At 52.8% G+C, this 23,156-nt stretch overlaps 1 protein-coding gene across 5 annotated transcripts in view; it reads right to left on the reverse strand.

Annotated features, from left to right (window-relative positions):
• The window catches only part of LOC102976725 (ryanodine receptor 1), an 88,655-nt gene that overhangs the window by 28,301 nt on the left and 37,198 nt on the right, over nt 1-23,156 (reverse strand). For all 5 annotated transcript variants that reach the window (XM_055082332.1, XM_028483882.2, XM_028483885.2 and 2 more), the window contains 30 exons: nt 21,529-22,141; nt 19,726-19,986; nt 19,182-19,382; nt 18,736-18,847; nt 17,328-17,474; nt 15,540-15,813; nt 14,671-14,785; nt 14,453-14,585; nt 13,978-14,072; nt 12,569-12,704; nt 12,136-12,322; nt 11,941-12,049; nt 11,441-11,561; nt 11,179-11,348; nt 9,536-9,756; nt 9,345-9,435; nt 8,258-8,398; nt 7,701-7,864; nt 7,513-7,591; nt 7,163-7,252; nt 6,564-6,704; nt 6,120-6,194; nt 5,946-6,021; nt 5,485-5,608; nt 5,060-5,175; nt 3,227-3,294; nt 3,010-3,131; nt 2,494-2,543; nt 2,010-2,070; nt 1,642-1,880 (listed from right to left, as the gene is read on the reverse strand). In XM_055082332.1, the coding sequence (XP_054938307.1) occupies nt 1,642-1,880; nt 2,010-2,070; nt 2,494-2,543; nt 3,010-3,131; nt 3,227-3,294; nt 5,060-5,175; nt 5,485-5,608; nt 5,946-6,021; nt 6,120-6,194; nt 6,564-6,704; nt 7,163-7,252; nt 7,513-7,591; nt 7,701-7,864; nt 8,258-8,398; nt 9,345-9,435; nt 9,536-9,756; nt 11,179-11,348; nt 11,441-11,561; nt 11,941-12,049; nt 12,136-12,322; nt 12,569-12,704; nt 13,978-14,072; nt 14,453-14,585; nt 14,671-14,785; nt 15,540-15,813; nt 17,328-17,474; nt 18,736-18,847; nt 19,182-19,382; nt 19,726-19,986; nt 21,529-22,141 (4,532 nt within the window). The remainder of the gene's footprint in view (nt 1-1,641; nt 1,881-2,009; nt 2,071-2,493; nt 2,544-3,009; nt 3,132-3,226; nt 3,295-5,059; nt 5,176-5,484; nt 5,609-5,945; nt 6,022-6,119; nt 6,195-6,563; nt 6,705-7,162; nt 7,253-7,512; nt 7,592-7,700; nt 7,865-8,257; nt 8,399-9,344; nt 9,436-9,535; nt 9,757-11,178; nt 11,349-11,440; nt 11,562-11,940; nt 12,050-12,135; nt 12,323-12,568; nt 12,705-13,977; nt 14,073-14,452; nt 14,586-14,670; nt 14,786-15,539; nt 15,814-17,327; nt 17,475-18,735; nt 18,848-19,181; nt 19,383-19,725; nt 19,987-21,528; nt 22,142-23,156) is intronic.

Consider the following 23,156-nt stretch of genomic DNA (forward strand, 5'->3'; position numbering starts at 1 on the left):
GGGCCTGCGCGTCCGGAGCCTGTGCTCCGCAACGGGAGAGGCCACAACAGTGAGAGGCCTGCATACCGCAAAAAAAAAAAAAAGAAAAGCCACTGCAAGAGAAGCCTGCCCACAGCAACGAAGAGTAGCCCCCGCTCGCCGCAACTAGAGAAAGCCCGCATGCAGCAGCAAAGACCCAATGCAGCCAAAAATAAATTAAAATAAATTTAAAAACAAAAAGTTCAGCAATAAGTTTGGAAATACTTTCACTCATAAAGTGAAAGGTAAAACAAATGGGGCAGATTGTTAACAATTCTCTTCTTTCTACTTTTCTGTATGTTTTTAAAATTTCAGAATAAAATGTTGGAGGGATTCCCTGGCAGTCCAGTGGTTAGGACTCCTTGCTCTCACTGCCAAGGGCTCGGGTTCGATCCCTGGTTGGGGAACTAAGATCCCGCGTGCCCCATGGCGCGGCCGAAAAAAAAAATATTGGAGCCGGGGAAGAACCCCATCCAAGTGCTACTTTCTTAATTTTTGTCCATGTCAAATCAGCAGTGAGCTGAGACAGGCCTCCCCTACCCCTCGGTCCCCACAGCCTGTCCTGGACGCCTCCGATCCCCTGGGCCCCTCACAACCACCGAACCCCAAACTGACCTTGGCATCTCCCTCAAACTTGTTATTTCTTCCAACTTGACTCATGGAGGCCGCACTGTCCCCAGGTCCCCAGGCCAGGGCCTCGCTCTGGATGCCTCCCCTCCACAGCCTATCTCCTCGGCCTCCGAGACATCTCTCCCACCAGCCCTTCCTGCCCTTTCCTGCCTCTGCCATGCTCCACATCTTGTAGGGCTTTTTGAGTACCTGAACATACAATGTCATCACCCCCTATTGGGTGTTTTATCTTGCCCGTGTCTCATTAACAACATTATGTTACACACTGTATGCATTATGTTACAAGATCCCAGGCTGGGTCACACACTATAGGTGCCATTTGGTAGGATAAATACAGCAGACACTGCCAATTGACTCCCAATATCTGCTCTTACCTTCTTTCTGCTCTTCTCTTCTTCCTAGTAAGAAACCTCCATACTTAGCTCAACACATGAATAAAGTCTACCATCCTAGCCTTCCTTACAGTGACATGTGGCCATATGCTAAGTTCTGGCCAATAGGATAAATGTGAGCAGAAGTGATGTGGGCCATTTCTACGTTGTTCCTTTAAAAGAACTGAGGTGCCCTCCTCTGTTTTCTCTTGTCTCCTACTGGCTAGAATGAGAAGGTGATGGTGCACCCTCTTGGACCATATAGATAAAGTCAATATTTCAGGGACTGCAGAGCAACAAGATGGAAGGAATCTGGGCTTCTGACATCATGATCAACCTACCAGTAGACTGTTACATGAAAAAGAAATATATCTGTCACTTGTTTAAGTTACTGTGATTTAGGTTCTTTTGTCAGAGCTGTGGAATTAATGCTCTGATTAACTCATTCTCTTACCTACCAATTTTCTGAACTGAATGCACACTCTGTTTATGGCAATGAATCCTCTCAATAAATATAACGCTGAAACACCTGCAGATTCTATCAGGCACGCTGGGATGGGTGGTGTTGGTTGAACTGACTTCCCCCCCACCGACAACTGCCCTTGGGATCAGGAGCCCTTACGGATAACATCGTCTCCAAACTGGTGCTGGGCGATGTGCTGGAAGAGGGTGGTGAGCACAGGCAGCAGGGCCACGGTGGTGTAGGTGAGGTTCTGGCCCACACCCTTCACCTGCGTGCGTGTCTGCGACACCTTGCCTAGCCGCAGGTTCTCCACCATCTTCTCGATGTCCTCCGAGGCACTCTCAAAGAAGGAACGGAGACCAGCCTTCACGATCTCGGGGCCAGACTTCATCACGGTCCTAACAGGGAGGTGGGGGCAGACCAGATCCAGAATCTGAGATTCAAGATTGAGGAGAGTCTAGGAGAACAGGGCTTGGGGGCGGGAGCACGGTTAGAATGGGAGTGGCCACCATGACCCTTAGCCCCACCTGGCATCCAGGGAGCGTGCCAGGATATGAAGACAGTTGACCACAGCTGGGGCATCCGTCCCTGGGGGAGGAAGTTGGGCTTGGGTGAAGAAAGGGTTATGGGGACAGTACCTCCCTCTACAGCCAACTCAGCTGATCTCTCTTCATCCATCCCCACCCCACCTAGACTCCCATAGGCCCCTGTCCCTCCCGCATCCTGGCTGTGATCCCCTCTGCCTGTCCCTCCCCCATCCTGGCCCTGACCTCTGGGCCGTCACCGTCTGGTGATGAGTCGGAGAGTTCCATGATGGCAGGGCCCAGGACTATCCCAGTCACTGCTCTGTCCCCAGGACCACCCACTCCATGTGCAAGTCCAGAGGAAGAACACAGTGAAAGTTGTTCAGATTAAGGCATGAACCTGGGCCATATTTCTTCAGGGCGAGGTTGTGAAGAGGGGAAGAGAGGGAAGATTGGGGAGAAGGGGCTCGGGAGCAGAGCTACTTACCAAAGAGAGAGACTCGGTGACGGACAAGAGCGGCAAGCTTGCAGAAGAGGCTGAAGAAAGAGAAAGAAACAGGACAGGAGAAACAGGGAGCGAGGACACCAAGGGGACACAATGAGAGGAGGAGGGACAGGGAAGACAGAGGGAGAGTGACAGAAGACAGAGGCAGGAGGAGAAAGGATGATGGGGGAGAAAACGAAGGAGACAGAGGGGGTGCGGAGGGGCAGAGAGATGAACCAGCTTGAAAGTCACAAGCAGTAACTGGTACGCTGGGGGTGGGGAGTCTGGTCTGCCTTTCTGACAGGGTGACCAATTCGTCCCAGGTTGCCTGAAAGTCACGTGTCCTGGGGCACACCAGGACAGTTGGTCACCCTAGCCCTTCTATCACCTCTGCAGGTAGACTGATCAGTGCCCAGCACCTAGGACAGAGCCTCTAAGGTCCAAGGGTGGGAGGAAAAGATCCAGGATTATAATGCCATGAGGTCAGGGGTGTGAGTCACAGGTCCCAGGGGGGCGCACCTGGTGATCATTTCCTTCTCCTTGTTGGAGGCGTGGCCACCACTGCCCAGCACTTTGGCCGGTGTGGACAGGAAATAGAGGCAGTGGTTGGTGAAGTACTGGTTGATCAAAGGGAGCAGGATCTGGGGGCATGGGGAAGAGATGAAGGGGATTGGGTGAAGAGAGAGGAGAGCCCACCAGTCCCCAGCCTCCTCCAGCTTCTGAGCCCACCTCTCACCTTAGCAAAGAATTTAATCTCCTGTTCGTGAGGGGACTTTTCCACTCGTCCACTGCTGACCACAGCCTCTGGTGGGGGGAGGCAAATAGGGGTCATGGTGGCTTCAAGGCTAGGGAACTCAGGGTTTTCTGAGGGGGCAGAGTTGGGATGTGATAGGAGATTGCCTCCTCGTATGAAGTCACTTACATTGGCTTTGAGGTAAACCTCTCTCCCCTGTCTTTCATCTGATCCCCCTAACGCCTTGATCAAACCCTTCCTGAGGCTGAAAATGGGGAGGAGGACAAACTGGGATGGGGTAAGGCCATGGAACATCCCCCTCCTCACCAATCACAAGTCCTTTTCTTTCTGAACTTCAGTATCTGTCACTGAGTAAATGTGGAATGAATGAATGAAACAAGAAGTCAATATAGACAGATTAGATTCAACTTTAAAGTGGAAATCTGTTTCAGTCATCATCATCATCATCATGTAGTGATGGTAATAATTCATATTATTAAAATAATAATACTATTAAAATAATAATAATAAAAAATAAGGCTCCAATTACTAAACACTCATTATGTCCCCTGGCACTGTGAGAAATGTTCTTGCACAATCTCCTCCCAACCTGGAGGTCTGTATACTTGGTCCTTCATTCCCATTTTACAGATGAGGAAATTGAGGTGAAATAGCTCACTCCAGGTCACTCAGCAAATAAGTGACAGAACTGTAGCTGGTTATGGTGAACAGAATCCCCCTTTCACAGATGAGCAAACTGAGGTTCAGGGAGGAGAGGGAATTGCCAGGAGGCTGTGCAGCATGGAGGTCTGGCTCGTGTGGGATTTGGGGTGAGATGTATGAGGGAATCCTGCTGGGCCACTCACTCACCTGAAGGGAATTTGGGGGTTCCTGGGTGGCTCTTAAGGGGAATGCTGGGGCTCTCTGGGGGAAGCTGGAAGGGATCATAGGGCCCCCAGCTGTGATTCTTAGTGATATATAAGAGGCAGCTGTGGGGCATCCCAACCGCCTCAGCCTTCAAAATAGATCCAGAATCTGCCCAGTTCTCACTCTCTTCTGCTCCTGCCCCCCTCAGTCTGCTTCCACAGGCAGCCAGAGGGAGCCTGTGAACACCCAAGGCAGATCAGGGCCCTCTCCTGCTTAGAATGCTCCCGCGGCACCATCTCACTCAGAGCAAAAAGCCACAGTCCTCACCATGGCCTGCAAAGCCCGTCATGATCCGCCTGTCACTAACCCCATTTACTCTCACTTTTCCCCTCTCGGTCACTCTGCTTCAGCCACATGAGCCTCCTAATGCGCACATCAGCGACCTCTGCACTGGTTGTTCCTCTCCCTAAAATACTCTCCCCAGATGACCACATAGCTCTCTCCCCAGCTTCCTGGAATACTCTATTTATTTATTTGACCGCACAGCAGGGCATGTGGGATCTTAGTTCCCCGACCAGGGATCAAACGCATGACCCCTGCAGTGGAAGTGCAGCATCTGAACCACTGGACCGCCAAGGAAGTCCTGGAATACTCCGTTTAAAAGTACAACCGGCCCACACTCCCAACCCTCTTTAGCTAGCTCTAGTGTATTCCTCTTCCCGTAACACTAATCACTTTCTGACACACTCAGTGATCTCCTTATTTCCGACTTTAAATGGCTGAATCCACCACAAGAATGTAAGTTGCAGGAGGACAGGGATCTTTGTCTTCTTGTTCACTGTCTTATTCTCAACCCCTAGAACAATGTCTAGCACAATGATTAGATGAGGGGAGGAAGGAGAAATGAATGAACTGGGTGCCTTTGTGAAACTGCAGCTAGGGCGGGGACGGGGAGGGAATTCTCCGTACCCAGGTGGGCGATAAACTCCTGAGAAATGTCCATCCAGCGGAGCAACTGCTGCAGGAAGCCGAAGGCGAACCGTTTCTCAATGGAAGACGTGTCCAGTTCCATGTCCTTAAGGCCCCTGCGTTCAGGCAGAGCGAGAGGTCAGCCCAGACGCAGACCCGCCGTGTTTCCCACCTCTTTCCAGTTCGGCCAGGCCCCGCTTCCGCTTTCCAGGCCCCACCCTTCTTAGGCTCCTCCCCTCTCTGGCCCCGCCTCTGCCCTACAGGCCCCACCCCTCTATGGCCCTGCCTCTGCTCCCAGGCCCCACCCCCATCACCTTCCTCTCTCTGGCTCCGCCTCCGCTACCTAGGACTCGCCTATCCCAGCTTTTGCCGGGGTTCCGCCCACTTTTCCTACCCCTCCCGGGCTAGCCTTCCAGCCCGCTTGCCTGGTGACCGCGTAGCCGTTCATCTGCAGGAACTTCAGCAGCTCCTGGGCCTTCTCTCTATCTCGTGCCTTCTCCTTGGCCGTAAGTGTGTCGTAGGGAACCAGCAGGGGGTGGGTCCCACCACCTGGGGCAGCAAAGACCAGAAATCAGGGGCGTGGGGGGGGACCCAGGCCGCTCATTGAAGTGGTTCCTGAAGTTGAGGGTGTGCATAATTATAGTAATAAAGACAGATTAGAATAACCAAACATTGCTTTCAGAGGCTCCTCACATCCTCACCACAGCCCTACAGGAGTAAATGCTGTGAGTATCCCCATTGTAGAGACACAGAAACGAAGGTTCAGTGGGGTGAAAGCAACTGTTCAAAGTCACACAACTCTAACCCAGGCCCTTATGACTCCGGAGCCTGTGACTAGGGGACTACGGCGAAGGGGAGTCTGTGCGGCGTGGGGTGGGTGCCTCACCCTTGGCTTCCAGCTCCTGTTTCTTCTTCCGTCCCCATGTGTTGTGGTAATTTTCTGCCAGTTGTTCTGCCATGGCCTGGGAGAGGATGCAAAGGGTCAAAGCCCACATTCAGAGGATGTCTTCCTCTCCCAACAGACACCTCCAGTCCCCAAATAAAGGATCAGAAGACTCACCTGCAGCTCCCGGGACAGGGTAACTCCGGTGAGGTCAGGGGGCTGGGGGTTGTAGCCTTCCCGTGGATCATAGGTCTGGGGAGACAAGGGAAAGATGGACGGACTAGCAGGAAGCCCAGCCCCCAAGCCAATTTATCCCCCCTACCTGGCCCTACACCCCTCCTCTGTGCCCTCTCCTTAAGTCCCTGTCTCTAAGCCACACTCCTCTCTTCTGCCCTTTGCAGTTCTTCAGACCCATGCCCTCTCCCTTCCCAGATCTCTCAGCCTTCTCCTGCACCCCCTCTTGGCCTTCCCCCTTCCGCTGACCCCGCCTTTTTCCCGTGGCCCTTATCCCCCTGTCGGCCCCACCTCCTGCCTGGCCCCATCCTCTCCTGGCCCCTCCCCTTATTCCAGCCGTTCACCACCCCCTCATGACCCCGCCCCCTGTCCCAGCCCCGCCTCCACCTGGGCACTCTGGGATATCTTCCGGGTTTTTTTCTTCTCCGTCTTCTCCTCCTCACCCTCCCTGGCTTTCTCTATCGTCCATTCCCAGGCAATCATGGCCTTCAAGGACTCCTTGATGGGCCAGCGGTAAATCTCTTTGTCCTGGGGTGGACAGGAGGGAGTGGAGTTGGTGGAATGGGGTGAGAGGGAGGTGGAGGTAGGAGCCCCTGGCTCAGCCTCACTGGCCTCCAGTGTCCCAAAAAGGGGAAAGCCCTGACCATGTGGCTAGGAAGTGGTCCAGTCTGAATTCAATCCCAGGTGTCTTACCTGTTCTGTAACAGAGCTTCCCGAACTCTCATTATCCCCTTTTATACATGAGACTCAGAGAAGTTAAGTTGTATGGTCAAGGAATCAAACCCAGTCTCTCCAACTCTTTCTAAGAGAAGGGACACTAGGAGTCTGGGGTCTAGGGGAGGCAGCCAAGTTTGAGGGAAGGCAAAGTCCATGGAGGGGGAGCCTTAACCCGCAGATCCAGCTAGATCCAAGCCCATGAAGCTGCCTCGCCCCTCCCTGATCCCCCAAATTTTGGACCCCCAACTTGGGCGCCAAGGCTTGGTCACCTTCTCCGAAAACGTCTTGTAGGGCCTCAGCATAGGATGGGTCTTCAGTTCCTCATCTATGTTCTCCCCATAGGACCAGTTGTTCTGGATCTGGAGGTGGAGAGGGGACAGGTGGGCGCAGTGTCACTATGGAGCTGGGGGTGGGAGCAGGATGAGGTGTGGACAGACACTGAGAGGGAACCCTGGAGGGGCTGAGGGTTCCAGAGGAGGCTGTGAATCCCAGGAAGAGTTATGGGTCTCAGGGAAATCTGGGGCCCTCCGGGAGGATCTGGGTCTGGGGGAAAGCTGGGGTCTTGAGGAAGGCTGGCAGGGGTGGGGGTTCCTGGGGAGGGGAGGACCATGACGCCAACCTTGTCGAAGGCCCACTTCTCGTGTGTGTACTCCGCAAACTTGTTAATGAAGGAGTCCAGCTTCTCTGGGATGATCACACTATTAGGGGGGTGGGGTCAGCAGATGTTAGGGCTGGCCCCTCCTTCCACCTCTGAAACCTTCTCCTTCTCCCAGCCCCCAGGGCCCCCCTCCTGCCCCCAGGCCTCACTTGAGGGTCTCCACAGGCCGAGGATCAAAGTTGCCTTCAGCGTCCACCGTGGCCTTTTTCTCAGCCTTGGATGAGTATGAGGCGTCCACGTAGTCGGGGGGCAGGGCCCCTGCGATGGCACACAGGCAGGGCATAGCCATGCGGTACAGCTCTGGGTCATATTTCTGGGGAGGTCAGGGCGGGAGGTCACTGCAGGCCTGACGGAGCCTTCAAATCCTGAAGCACCAGGACTTCAAACTCACCCCTCCAATCATCACCCCTCTTTCTTGAGCCCTCAAACATGAGGTATGGTCTCTCTCCCTGAAACCCAAACCTCAGACCCACCTGGACTCTCAGACCACCCCTATGTTACCCCCTCCAAGCCCCCAAACTAGAGGCCCATTCCCTCTTCCATAATGTTCAAACCAGAGACCCAACTCATAGATTCTCCTAGATCCAAACCTGAAGAACTGCCTCCCTCCCTGAACCCCCAACTTTGAGGATTTCATTCTGGATCCCTGACTTTGGGCCCCAGACCCTCCAAACAGGCTTCTTTCAGGGCCCTTGGGTGCCCAGACCTTATGGGCCAGAGAGTCAAAGATGCCCCAGAAGAGTTTACGGGTGAGGTGCAGCTCTTCCTCCGAGGTCACCCCGTAGTTGGCCCAGCCTGTGGGGAGACAGTAGTACTTCCAACAACGCTCATAGTGGTTGGTGAGGAGCTGGGTGGGAACAAGAGCGGGACACACAAATGAGGGGGACATAAACAGGTGGCAGGCGAATGAAGGCCCAGGGAGGCCCCAGGGTGGGGGTGGGGGTGGGGGGTGGCAGTGCTTTTAAATTATGAAGGAGGTGTGGATTATGCAAATGATATGCTACTAAAGGGGAAATGGCATGCGTATTGGGAAGTGGTCCTGGACAGTTTATTATGTAAATTTGGCACTTTAATTCAGAGTCAGGATGGGCATTAAATCAGAGCTGGATTTGTCTGGTGTTCTTTATACAAACAAGCATGCAGATATTAATCCATGGGTAGGGTTATGTGCAAATGGGCATACGGATGAAGTGATCTGTGCTTATGTGAATTAACATGGCAAATAGAAACATAGGCAGCACCCCAAGCAAACACGTGGTAGTTGGGAAGAGAGCCTCCACCAGCCAATATGCAAATTTGAAATGGGGGCTGATTTAGATGTATTACGCAAAATAGTTAAAATATCTGAGTTGGGGGTATCCCCTTATGCAAACTAGCATGCAAATAAAAAAATAATAGGAGAGACAGTGTGCAAATATTCAGGATAGCTGTGGTACTATTTACTCAAATAAATGCAGTCATTTGAATAGTGGAAGGCCGGTGGTCTAAGCATGCAAATAAGCATGCTAATTAGAAAAAGTGTGCCCCACGCAAATATATGCTAATTAAGGTGGGGGTTGGCTCACTGTTATGCGAATTAAACGCTAATTAGGGAGTGTTAGAGGCACCAATGACGCAAAGTGAATGTTAAAGAGCTTTCTATGGGGCCCGCTGCCCGCGCGTTTGCAGGTTAACTGGCCTGGGCCGTGTGATACAAATGAGGCCCATAGTCCGAGGGCGGAGCAAGCCGGTGGGTGGAGCAAGCCGGTGGGTGGAGCATGGAAATACGCAAGCTGAAGAGGGCTTGCCCTCACCTTGAGCGGCATCTTGGCGAACTCGTTAAGGATGGGCACGTCGAACACCAGGCGCCGCAGCAGGTGCTGCAGCATGGACGGGCGGATGTACCTACGGGGACATGCAAGGGGCGGGGTTATCTCACCCTGAGGCCCGCCCCACCCTGAGGCCCGCCCCACCCGTAGCCCCGCCCACCAGGGTCCCGCCCCACCTGCAGAGCGCCATCAGGCATTCCTCGATGACGTCGCGCTGCGCCTTGGTGAGCGAGCGGCCGCGGGACAGGCGGTACACCGTGTGAAGCATGGAGTCCACCATGATGGCGCGATGCTCGGTTCTCGCGAAGAGTGGCGCACACTTGGTGATGAGCGGCAGCACCGCCAGGCACAGGTAACGGTTCAGCGCCAGCGCCATCTCCGTGGTGCTGAAAGTGGCCTGGGGCGCAGGGTGGGGACATCAAGCCCTGACACCCGCCCAGGATAACTCTGGGCAAACGACCCCGGCTTCTGATCTTCCCCTGAAACCTGCTTCTCCCACACTCCACTACCCTTAGTACTTCGGACTATGCAAAATTTCAAATACACGCAAAAGTCCAGGAGCCAATTAATGAACCCTCATTACCCAGATTAGGCTGTTCTGCAGATACCCACCTTCTGCATGCTTTTCCTCTCTACCCTCGCCTTTTTTCCTGTACTATTTCATGCAACCCCCAGCCATATATCATTTTACCCAAAGATACTTCAATATGTATCTCCATTCAGACAAGTATCAATACTTCTATTTAACATTCCATGCTGCCATTATCACACCTCACAGAATTAACGAAATCTCTTAATAATCATGATCAGCTTTCGCTAACTGTCTCAAAAATGGTTTTGCATTTAGCTGCGATTGTTTGGATCAGGGCCCCAGGAAGACTCCCATACTGTACTTGGCTGACAGGTCTCTCCATCGGCAACTGTTCCTTTTCCTCCCCCACTTTTAAGGCTATTTATTTGCTGAAGAAACTGAGTCATGGGTCCAATGGAATCTCCTACATTTTGGCCTTGGATGGCCGCTTCCCAGTGGTGTCAGTTAACTTGTTCCTCTGCCCCCTGGATTTCTGATAAACTGGTAGTTATAGATTCAAGTTCCGGGGTTCCCCTTCCCAGTAGGGAACAGTCATTTCTCCCATCTTAAGAAGAGCCTTCTCTTGACCAAGTTCACCCAGCCAGCACATCGCCATTTCCCTGCCTCTTCTGTCACCAACTTGTGAAGACTGTCAACACTTGCTGTCTCCAATACCTCACCTCTCAACAACCTCTCTCTCTGAGAGGGGCTCTCTCTCTCTTTTTTTTTTTTTTTGGCTGCACCGCATGGCATATGGGCTCTTAGTTCCCTGACCAGGGGGCAAACTTCCACTGCGCCCCCTGCAGTGGAAGCGTGGAGTCTTAACCACTGGACCGCCAGGGAAGTCCTGCCAGGCTCTCCTAAACCCTTTCCCATAAGGCTTTAGCCCCACCACCTCACTGAAACTGCTTCCTCCATTTGGCCAAACCAATGGTGAGTTATCAGTCTTCATCTTAACTTGGCATTGTCACCTTCTATTATTATCGTTCTTGTTGTTGTTGTGCATGGGTCTTTGTATCTCCACGGTGCTGAGCCATCACTGAGAATTCTTTTTCATAACCTGAGGTGTTGGAGATTTCCACCCACCCTTTCCCAGAACTCAGAGCTTTTCTTGGTTTTTGTTTTCTATCTTGATGGTGGGGGAGGGAGGATTATGATATGTACACAGTTCAGAACAAACAAAAGTGCTGCCACTATTCCCATGACACATCCCACTCTGGAGGCCGGGAGCGTGGCCAGACTACTCACCGTGTCCAGCGAGGCGGCCGCCCGCATGTCGGGCAGGAAACCCACATCTAGCACATGCAGCAAGAACTCCTGGTTCTCGATGCCGTACACGCGGTCCAGGAAGAGCACCATCGACGCCTTGTGGTCCGGCACAAAGGATGCCGACATCTTTGGCTGTACCAGTGCCCCATCTGTGGGCAAGAGAGCGGGGTCAGGGCTGCCCTGGGGGTCCCTCTGCTTCCTCCCCAGCATCACTCCCTTGCTGAGTCCCGCCCCTCCGTACCTTTGCCCAGGGTGGGGATCTGCAATGGGAGGCTGATGATGCCCACGAGGTCGTCCAGGGGCACGAGGGAGCGCAGGATGGCGCGGATCCGCAGGGCCTCGCCTTTGCCGGCTTGGATTAGCTGGAGAGGGGAGGTGGGCATGTCATCAGGCACCCCCTGCCCCATATGGTCATTCCCCCATTCCATCCCTTCCCAACCCACTGGCAGGTGAAGACTCCGTCTCGTGGCGCTAGCTCTAGAATTCCCAGCCCTGACCCCTCTGCCTGTGCTTCTCCCTGCAGCCCTGACTACCACTGGCTTTCATTGCCTGATCTCCCGCACTGGACTGAGAGCTCTGTGAGAGCGGGGCCAGGGGCTCTCTCGGCCACCGGTGTGTCCCCAGCATTGCCTAGCCCAGGACCACACGCATAGCAACAGCTAAATCAATGTTGCTGAATGTCTGAATGAAGAGGTTCAAGGTTGGCTGTGCCCGCCCCCCAGCCCAGCCTTCAGGTCTCACATGCATCTCTGGTGCACAGCGGCCCAGGAGGTCGATCAAGGCAGCGTAGAAGGACATGATGGCGTGTCCAAGGTGCACCCGGTTTTCCTCGGGGGGCTCCTCCCCGAAGCTGCAGGGGAAGGTGGGTGGTGTGAGGAGGCAGCGAGGGGCTCGGGGAGGGCGGCGGTTGTGTCGAGGAGGGGGCAGGAGACTCACAGCTCACGCCGCCGGTCCCTGCGGACTCCTGGGCCATCCCTTGCGGGGTCCTCGGAGATGCGGATGGCCTCTTCAATGGTGGCCAGCAGCCCCGAGCTGCCCTCGCCCCGCAGGGCGGGCCCGAAGCACTCAGGCTTGCGGATCAGCAGGCGCACCACCACGTTGGCATTCTCCTCCACGCTCTCACCTGGCGGCTCGCGGGGTCCGGAGGCCTCATGAGCCGCTGCCCAGGGCCCCTCCCTGGACAGCCCCTGACCTGGCACCTCAGGGGTGAACGTCAGGCCCCCGTTGACCTCCAGACCCTGCCCCGCGCCCACTTGGAGGCATCCCTGCCCAGGCCAGGCCTGTGGCCCAGCATGCGGGCCACACCCGAGGGAGGCTTTGGCCAGTGACCCCCAGCCTCCCGCCCTATTACCGCCACCCCTTGCCTCACCGTTGACAAAGACAGCGAAGCGCAGGAAGTCCAGGTAGCGCTCGCCGCCGCAGGGGTTCCAGCCGATGTCTGGGTACCCTTTGGCCAGGAGTATGGGGCAGCTTTGGAGGCCACAGCCTGCCAGGTAGGACACCACCTGGGGGCACAGGAGGCTCAGCCAGAGACTATACCCACACCACCTTCCTCCCCAAGGCTCAAGTCCCTGCCCATCCCTGGAGCTCCGCAGTCCAATTTGGATCCCTCAGCGAACAGTAACCCTCATCCTCCACCATCGTTTCCCACCTGGACCATCGCAGCCAACTCCTCCCTGGGCTCACTGTTCCCTTCCACCCCCAGTCTGTCCCCCACACAGTCAGAGAGACCCCTACTGTCTCACTTAGGGCCCAAGCCAGAGCCCTCGCTGTGGCCCACAGACCCTCCACACAATCTGCCCTTGTCAACTCCCTGCCCTCACATCCTAGCACTCACCCTGTCTCCCTCTGCTCCAAGCACACTGCTCTCTCTGCTGTTCCTCAAACTCATCAGGTTCACTCCTGCCTCAGGGCCTTTGCACTGGCTGCTTCCCAGCTTGGAATGCTCTTCCCCCTCATGTCCATATGGCCCCCATCTCCTTAAGAGCTTTACCTGAAGGTCACTTTCTCAGTGAGGCTTTCTCTGACCACTCGTGGCTAAACTCAGACACCCTCCCAACACTTGATATTTCGCTCCCTTGCTCACGTTTTTTTCTTCCTTAACACTCGTCACTAGCTAATGCACCACATATTTTACTTCTTCATCTTGTTTATTATCCATCCTCCCAACTAGAATGTCAGCTTCACAAGGTCAAGGATTTTTGACTCTCAATCACTGTCATACCCCTGCTGCCTTGGACAGGTCCTGACACATAGTAGATGCTCAAAAACATTTGTTAAATAAATAATACTGTAATAGTAGATAACTGTCAGAGAGTGCTTACTGCTTTGTAAATGCTTTCGTGAGTTAACTTATTTAATCCTCAGAACAACTGTATGAAATTGTTTCTGTTATATTCATTCTACAAATGAGGAGATGGAGGCCTGGAGAATTTAAGCCACTTGTCCAAGGCCACAGAGCAAGAGAGGGGGGCTGGGAGTGGGGGCGGTGAGTTGACTCTAAGTTGCTGAGCTCCAGAGCCGATGCCTTTCACTGCTACACACAGAAGCAGGGAGCACAGAGGGCCAAGAAACGTGCCAAGCCCACGTGGCTGGGGAGGGTGGGGTGTGGATTTTCGCTCAGCCCCGTGAGCGAGTGACTGGGTCCTGTCCCTTTGCTGCAAATTATTCCCCTTCTGATTCAGTTCTGGACCATGCACAATGGCACCCATAGAGTGGGACCCAAATCAGCAGGTGCCCCAAGGGGCCAGGTATGGGCCAGGCCTTCTCCCTCCACACCTTCTCCAGATCCTGCTCCTGCAACGCCAAGGCCAGCTCGTTGTTGTCGATGACGGAGGCAGCTGCCACGTCCAGGGGCGTGGAGCCCTGCATGCCTGTGGGGGTGAGAGGCAGTGAGAATGCTCTTCGGAGGTGCCTAGCTGACTCTCTCACTTTTGCTTGCCTCACCTCCTCCGGGAAGCCCTCCTTGACCACCCCTCTTCCAGCCTGGGTCAGGTGCCTCCTCTGACTGTGCTTCTCCATCCCAGGCCTGACCAGTCCAGGCTGACACTGTCTGGGATGGGTTTGTCTACCCCATTCCACTGTGAACCCCATTAGGGCCAGGGCCAGGGCTGTCTGGGTATCCCCAGCAGTGCTCATTACAGGTCCAGATCCAGGGTGAGTTGAGAGTGAGTATTTGTTAAATGACTAAGTGAGCCAGCGGAGAGTGGGCCAGCCTGGATGGACCAGCAGGAGTGGGCTCAGGGTTCCTCACCCAGGCCAATGCCGCTGTTCTCCAGCAGGTAGCTCAGGTGGTCAAACATGGAGCGCTGGTTCTGCCGGCTGATGCGGCAGAAGTAGCAGAGGAAGCGGCAGCAGCTGGTCACCATCTTGGGGAAGCGGATCTCCTGGGCAAGCAGGGTGGGCTGGTGGTCAGTGCCTGCCCTCCGGGGCCCCCTCCCCTGAGCTCCCCGGCCTACGCAGCCCCCTTACCTTGGATTCGCCTCCCCCAAGGACATTCACCATGACCTCCATGACTGTCTCATGCATGCCCAGCGCCCGCATCAGGTTCGGGTGTTGGTAGAAGACTTTGTTGTTCATGATGTTCCTGTGGACAGGTAGAGTGCATGGGGTCAAGTCCAGGGAGAGCCTCCAGACCCTTGCGGGAGCCATCACCACCACTGTGGTAACAGTTAACGTTACTGAACTCCTAGTCTGTGCCCGGCACCGCTCCCTTTACAGACCTGAACTCATTCAATCCTTATGTCCGCTCTGGGAGGCGGGAACTAGAATTATCCCTCTTTCACAGACAAGGAAACCAGAGGATCCAAGGTGGGCTCCCCTGGGGCGGAGATCTTTATCATGTTGCATGTTGTAACCCCAAGTGCCTAGAAAGGGCCTGGCACACAGTAGGTGCTCAGTAGATGTTTGCTGAGTGAATGAATGAGGCTCACTTGGCACTGAGTGCTCAAGACTACTGTTATCATTATTATTATTACTGTTATTACCACTACATGAGCTCACTGAAGCCGCACCACAGCTCTTCAAGATAAGCGTGGCTCTTCCCCAGTTTAGAGATGAAGAAACCGAAGCTCAGAGAGCGTAAATCTTGAGGCAAGAGTCACAGGTGAGTAGGATCTGTTACCCAGGGGTGGGTGGAGAGGTAAGAGGGGGCGGGGGGACATTACCTAGGGAGATGGGCTAGCTGCTGGGAGGAGCACACCACCCTGAGGATGGGCCAGAAATGGGGAAGGACACATTATTGCATCCAGAGGACGTGAGCCGGTGGACAAGCTTGAGCCGGAAGGTCTCCCCTCCCTTCCCTGGGGATGTGCAGCCTCAGGGGAGGGGCGGGGCCTCACCCAATGCTCTGGATCATGAGGTTTTCCTCCTGGGGGCCCATCTGCACGATGAGCAGGGACCGGATCTGGCCAAGGCACTCAAGCAGGCTCATGGTGTCCTCCACGGAGGAGGGTGAGATAGTGTAGGCCCGGGGCAGGGCACGCAGCAGCTCCCCGAGCCCATCGTACTGCCGGTGCAGGAGGCTGAACATGGCCCGTACCAGCTCGGGGCTCTGCACGAAGTCCTCTTGGGCCCAACGCACCACTGTGTGGGACACCAGCTCCTGCAGCGACTCTGGGAAGGGGACACAAGAGTAGGAACACTCTTCCTGGCCAGGGCCTTGAGCGAAAACGGTACAGAGGGCGCCCCTCTTTCCAGAGGGCTTCTCAGTTGCTAACCACCCACCCCCCGCCCTCCCCCTGCCAGGAGTGGGCAGATTCTGGCAGACTTTGTTCTGCGGCTCTAGGAGTCTCCCTATCCTCTTCACCCTATACCCAGACCGTAAGTGCCCCCCTAAAAGCTTTAAGAGGAAAAAGCATTTGTATCACTGAAAAGTACCAGAGCATTATTCTGAGCACCTTTGAAAGTGCAAGTGGTAATTCCATTTGTTCTGTAAAAACACTGCTGATTTTTCATCATGGGAGACAACAGACACAAAGAAAAACTGTGAAGACTTTGGTGTCATCTGAAAATTATGTCAAAAATGAACTCTTTTATTTTCCCTGACGATGTCCCCGGGACTCTCCTCTCCTATATCCAGCATCCATTTCTCTCCCTGTCTCTCTTTCTCTCCCAACCCTTTTTCTTCCCAGGATTTCTGGGAGAGAAGACAGATGTCTCCTGTGCCTCAGGGTCAGGAGAAAGCTTCCTGCACTGGCACTGAATGATGGTGTCAATTCATGACCTGTGACATGTCCTACCTTCCTTCCATCTGCTCTACACGATCTGGACCCATCACTTCTGACTTCATATTCTGTACCTCTCCTCCTGCTCACTCTGCTCCAGCCACACTGGTCCCTAAACACACCGAGCATGTTCCTGCCTCAGGGCCTTTGCACTGGCTGTTCCATCTGTACCAATCATCTTTCCCCAGATCTTTGCATACCTTACTCCCCCACTCCAACCTCTCCATCTTTGTCCCTCTCTCTCCTCTCACTCAGCTTTAGTTTTCTTCTTAATACATATGGCCATCTGACATTATGGTATATGTATATTGGTATCTTTTGTAATATTCTAAACTCCTTGAGGGCAGGGACTTTGACTCTTCCCCCTATTATATTCCCTGGCCCTACCAACAGTGCCTGGCCCAGAGCTGGCCCAATAAAATTTCTTGAATGTTATAGAATAAACCCTCCACCAAAGTTAGGGACTCTGTCCTTGTTATATGGTGTTAATATATAGTTTGCCTAATGACCCATGGGCCCAACATTTATCATGACTGCTTTCCTAACCCCTCAGAATAGTAATCATTTCACCAAGAAATAAGGGAAAAACAAAGAAAAGCCACAAGTACATGGAAGCCATGGTGGTGCAGGAGTTGCCCCATCTCAAGGTTGGATGTATGCCTCTGCTCCGGCAGCCATGCACCCCACTGTTCCAACACACACACTGTGCAGCCCCAACTTTGGGGCCACGCCTCCAGCATGCCTCCTCTCTCACCCCTCTCTCCACTCCTCCTCTCTCCTTAATAGCCATCCACCCATCCCTTGGGCTACTCCTGGTAGCCTGTCTTGGACCCAGAAACTCCCCAAGCGCCGGGCTGCTTGGCCCACCCCTGTGCCATCATCCCTGGTGGCCCCAGTCCTCACGGGGTTTGTGCTCCTCAGCAGGTGGCTCCTCCTCCGGTTTCTCCTCCTTCTTCTTCAGCAGCCGCACCTTCTCCAACAGGCTCATCAGGCGGCTGCCCAGGGTGGCTTCTTCCTCTAGTTCTTCCTCCTCCCCTGCCAGCTGAATTCCTGGAGGTGGTCAGGAAGGGAGGGCGTGTCATTCATCTGTTTGCTTATTAATCTGTTCTATCATTTACTTCTTTATTCATTCATGTGTTCACTCACTCATTTCTCATTCATGTGTAATGCACACATGGGGTTTTTCATTTGTTTCTTTATATGTTCATGTTTGTTCATTTATTCATTCCTTGAATCATTTGTCTTTTAAATCAACTATTGCAAGTATCTTCAAAGAACTAAAGGAAACCAAGTCTAAAGTAATAAAGAGAACTAAGATGACAATGACTCAGCCAACAGAGAATATTAATAGAGGTAGATAATATAAAAAATAACCATACAGAGTTGAAAAGTACAAAAAGTGAAATTTAAAAAACACCAGAGGGGTACAACAGCATACTTGAGCTGGTAGGAGAAAGAATCAATGAACTGGAAGGTAGAACAACAGAGGTTATCCAGTCTGAAGAAAAACTAACAGAACCTCAGAGACCTGTGGGACACCATCTAGTGTACCAACATATGCATAATGGGAGTCCTAGAGGGAGAGATGAGAAAGGAGCAGAAAAATATTTGGAAAAATAATGGCCTCAAAGTCCCAAATTTGATGAAAAATATTCATCTACACATCCAAGAAACTTGGTGGACTAGTGGTTAGGATTCCTGGCTTTCACTGCCATGGCCTGGGTTCGATCCCTTGTTGGGGAACTGAGCTCCCACAAACCTCACGATGCAGCAAAAAGCAAAAACAGCTCAAGTAGGATACATTCATTGAGCTCCACACCTAGATACGTCATACTCAAACTGCTTAAAGGCAAAGGTAAAGAGAAATCTTGAAAGCCAGCCAGGGAAAAATGACTCATCACATATAAGAAAATCTCAGTAAGATTATCAGCTGACTTATGAGAAAAAATAGAGGTCATCCATCCATCCCTCCAGCCATCCTTCTTTTCATTCATCCAACCAGTCAGCCATCTCTTCACCCATTTCTTTATTCGGCCATCCTTCTCTCCATCAATTCACACACTCTTCCATCCAGCTATAGCCTACAGCCATGTGTCCACATATACATCCACCCAAATACCCATATAAACATATCCTTCCACTCATCATCTACCTGTTCACTAACATGGTCATTCATTCAGTCACTCATTCATTTTACCAACAGTTACTGCACAAATACTGTCGATATTTAAGATCAGGAAATCTTAGGAAAACTTCAAGACGAGTCTCAAGAGCAAGTTTGGGAGGAGGATTCTCTGATCTCCTCTCTTACCACAGTGTGTCAGCAGGTCTTGATGAAATTCGAGCAAATCCTGTCGGATCTCTTCAGGGACAGGACAATCTTCCTCATCCTCAGCATCTTTGAAGTGCAATAGCATGTTGATCTAGGGGAAGGTCAAAGATTAGAATGAGGGTCAGAGACCCCAGAGCAGGAACTCTGAAGTCAAGGATCAAAGATCCAATTGTGAGTTCCTGTCTAAGGTCATTAGTGAAGAATATCTGGGCGACTAAAGGTTCGAAAGGAGTCAGGGTCAGTCTGCGGTGACTCAGAAGTCTGGTTCAGAGAGAGGTAGAAGAGTAACAGGTAAGTATATGGATAGGGTCAGAGGTCAAGCTCAGATTTAGAGGTTAAGTGAGTATCATCAGTGATCAGAGTAAGGGGAGAGGTTGAGGTTGGGTTTAGACAGTAAGGCCAGCTGGGGTCAGGGGTCAGAGGACCTGCTCCTGGGGTGGGGAGCGGAACTCGCGAGTACGTCGGGCAGTCTCAGCTGCGGGCATGGTGAAGGATTTCACAAGGATGCTGTAGCGGTCCCTCTGGTTGGCCTGGAGCTTGTCCACGTAGCGCTCTGCAAAGGCTGCAAGAGACTCCACACGGTGCTGCAGCTCTTGGTCACAGAAATACTCCAGCAGGTGACACATCTGTGGGATGACAGCCATGCAGTAGGAGGCATGGTGGTGAGACCATCAGGACTTCCTTGAAACTTTTCTTGCTTTCTCTCCCCACCCCATAGCCCTGCTCTGGTTGAGCCACCACTGTCTCCTGCCTGGATCCTCAAGCCAGCCATCTCCATGGTCTCATCCCTCTAATTCACCTCCCACATGGAAACCAGATAGCTCATTCAAAGCCAGCAGCACTCCACTGCTTTATGCCCTTCCACAGCTCCCCACTGCCTTGGGACAAAGTCCAGACTCAAGCCCCACCAGACCCTGTATGTCCTAGCCCAGAGGGATGGAGGCTGGAAAACTGGATGAATCAGCCCACCTGTAACTTAACGGACTCCGGCAACTTCATCTGGAGCAGCCCCTCCTCCAAGTCTTCTTCTTTTTCCCCTTCTGCTGTCTCCTCTTCCTCTTTTTCTTCATCTTCCTTCTCCCGTGCCTCTTCCTCCTCATCCTCCTCCTTCTCCTCCTCATCCTCCTCTTCCTCCTCTTCCTCTTCTTCCTCTTCTTCCTCAGTGAATACTTCAGGCTCAATCATCTTCAAGATCTGTTTTACATCCTCATCGCCAAAGATGCCCATCACCTATGGGACAAAGCCTGGGTCTGTCACTGTGGCCGGCAAGGCTTCCATAATCAAGACCCAGCCTCACTCCCCAGATCTGTTTCTCCTGCACAGGCCAGATTCATTCCTGCGTCGGCTGTGTATGATTCCTCGTACAAGCAGGAATGGCATCCCCCTGCCCTGCCATCCATCCTCCTTAAGATTCCCCCCAGATCCACACCCTGTGTCCCACGTACATGGCCCAGACTACACAGCCAAACATGAGCACCTCTCCCTTCACAAGGAAGTGTCCTTTTTCCCAAGCTTGAGCATTTGTTACTCTGTAACAGGACACACCCTACACCTGAGGCCCTCATATCTCCCAGCATATGCTAGCTCTCAGTCAACATAATGAAGATGCTATCAGATGGAAGGAGAGTAGGTAGATAAAAGGGGAAAAGAGTAGGGAAAGAGAGAGAGATGAATGAATGCGGGGAGGACTGGGTGACTGGGTGGATGAATTAATAGATGGAATAGTAGAGGTTTGACGGGGAGATGGATGAAGGGGTGGATAATGAATTGAGAGGTGAAGGTAAAGGTGGAAGAAGAGATGGTGGGTAGTGGATGACAGGATAAATGATGTATAGATAGGTGGGTGGATAGATGGTTTGACAGGTGCATAAGCAAGTAAATGAGTGGACGGGCAAATAGATAAATGGGTAAATAACCAGGCACTGGGGTAGGATGGATATGTGGATGGGTGGATAGGTTTGTGTATGAAAAATTGGATGGATGGATGGATATATGGATGAGTCATTAGATGGGTATGTGAACGAAAGGGTACATGAAATGAAGAAGGGGTAGAAGGATGGAGAATGGGTGAATTAAAGGGTGTAGATGGTTGGATGGATTTGTGGGTACGTGGATGGGTCTTAATATATATGGATAGAGAGATGCATGGATTGATGGACAGATAGGTGGAAGATGGAGAAATGGATGAATCTGTGGATGGGTGGATGAATGGATGCACAGGTGGAAGGAAGATGATGGTTGAATGCATGAAGGGAAAGATAGATTAATAAATAAATGGGTAGGTGGATGGATGAATAGATGAAATGGTGGATGTAATGATGTGTGAATGAATGGAAGAATGAATGGACAACTAGATTGAAAGTTAGATAGATGGGTACATGTATGGATGGATGGATAATTGGGTGGAGACTGGAAGGATAAAGAGATGAGGAACTTTTGGATGGAAAGATGGGGGTGTGTTTGAATGAATAGGTGGATGGATGGAAAGGTTGGTGGAGGACGGATGAATGATGGTTGGTTGGATGGATGAATGGAAAGAAGGAAGTGATTACTAAACAGATGAATAGATGGCAGACGAATGGACGGAAGGAAAAGTGAATGAGTAGATGATAGAAGGATAAGTTGGAAGGTGAAGGGTACATGGACAGAGAGATGAATGGGTAGTTGGATGTACAAATGGGAGGGGAGTGTATGTAGGTATGTACGTACGGATGGATGGGTGATTTGGAACGTGAGAGAACAGGACAGAGGGAAGCAGGAGGAAGTCATTACCAGCAGGGTGGACACAAGCTTGAGCACAGGCACAAACTGGAACTCCACGGAGCCCCCGACAGGGTCTCGCGCGTGCTGCCCACCGTCTCGCACTGCCTCCCCCAGCATCCTTAGTGCTTTGTCCCGAAGAGCCTCCAGAGGGATGCTGGGGCTGAGACGGGCTGGAGCTTCTGCCGCCCCAGCAGCTGGCAGGGCAGCCACAAAACAGGGAGCTAAGAAATGGTGTGGAGGCCGCAGCGAGGTGGTGACGCCGACACCAGGAAGGCCGTAGCGGCGGGGACCATCATCTGCTCTTTTTCCAGGCGGGAAGAGGGTGATGGCACGGGTCTCAGGAGTGAGGGGCACGATGTACTCAGAGAGCATGGAGCGGCGGCTGCGGCAGGCGCTTTCGAGATGGATGCTGATGAGGAGGTCGTAGTAGCCTGCACGCAGGGGCCCGGGCAGGTGCGCGTCCTCCAGGGCGTGCAGCAGCTGTGCCTGGTCCACGTGGCTGCACAGAGCATGTGCCACGCGGTTGTTGCCCAGGGCGCACACAGCGCGGTAGAGGCGGAGGGTGTGCGAGTGGAACCGCTGCAGGTCCAAGCGCTCCGACAGCTCCAGGATGTCCATGCATCTGCAGTGAAGATGGGCCACATTCAGGGACTCAGCAGGCAAGAGGAGGTGGGAGACAGAGACACAGACCACAGAGAGGCAAAGAGGTGCTCAGGTGAATGTTGGTGGCCCCAGCAGCGAATCCCAGTGTTCTGCTGGGTCAAGGTTCTGTGAGGTCTGTGAAGCTGAGTCTAGGAGTCTTTTAATGGTTCTGGAAGTCCCTCCGTGGTCTGGGGGCTCCCTGACATACATCTGGGATCCGTGGGATGGTCTGGTACTCTGGGGATCTAAGAGTCCATGGGAAATATCTGGTGACCCTGAGATGTATCTAGGATCCCAGGTTGGGTCTGAATCCCCCTCCGGCAGGTCTGAGTACCCTGGTTATATTTGAGCACCACCAGAATGTAAACTCCACCAGTACAGGACATTTCTGCCTCTTTTGTTTATTTGTTTGTTTGCTATATTCCCAGCACCTAAAAAGGACTTAGCGGGCTTCCCTGGTGGCGCAGTGGTTAAGAATCCACCTGCCAGTGCAGGGGACACGGGTTGGAGCCCTGGTCCGGGAAGATCCCACACGCCACAGAGCAACTAAGCAAGTGCGCCACAACTACTGAGACTGTGCTCTAGAGCCCACGAGCCACAACTACTGAGCCCGCGTGCCGCAACTACTGAAGCCCGCGCGCCTAGAGCCCGTGCTCCGCAACAAGAGAAGCCACCGCAACGAGCAGCCCGCGCACCGCAACGAAGAGTAGCCCCCGCTCGCCGCAACTACAGAAAGCCCACGTGCAGCAACGAAGACCCAACACAGCCAAAAATAAATAAATAAATAAAGGACTTGGCAAATAGTATGTGATCAATAAATATTTGTTGTGGGAACAAATGAATAAATGGGTGTGTCTGAGGCCCCTGGGGATGGGTCTGAGTCTTCCTGGGCAGGTCTGAGTCCCCTGAGTTATACAAGAGCATCACTAGAATGTCCGTTCACAAGAGCTCGGTGTCTCCAGGCTAGAATTCTGCTGTCACACAGGAGGAGCTCA

This window comes from Physeter macrocephalus, unplaced genomic scaffold (assembly GCF_002837175.3).
Source record: "Physeter macrocephalus isolate SW-GA unplaced genomic scaffold, ASM283717v5 random_84, whole genome shotgun sequence".
Taxonomy (NCBI): Eukaryota; Metazoa; Chordata; class Mammalia; order Artiodactyla; family Physeteridae; genus Physeter; species Physeter macrocephalus.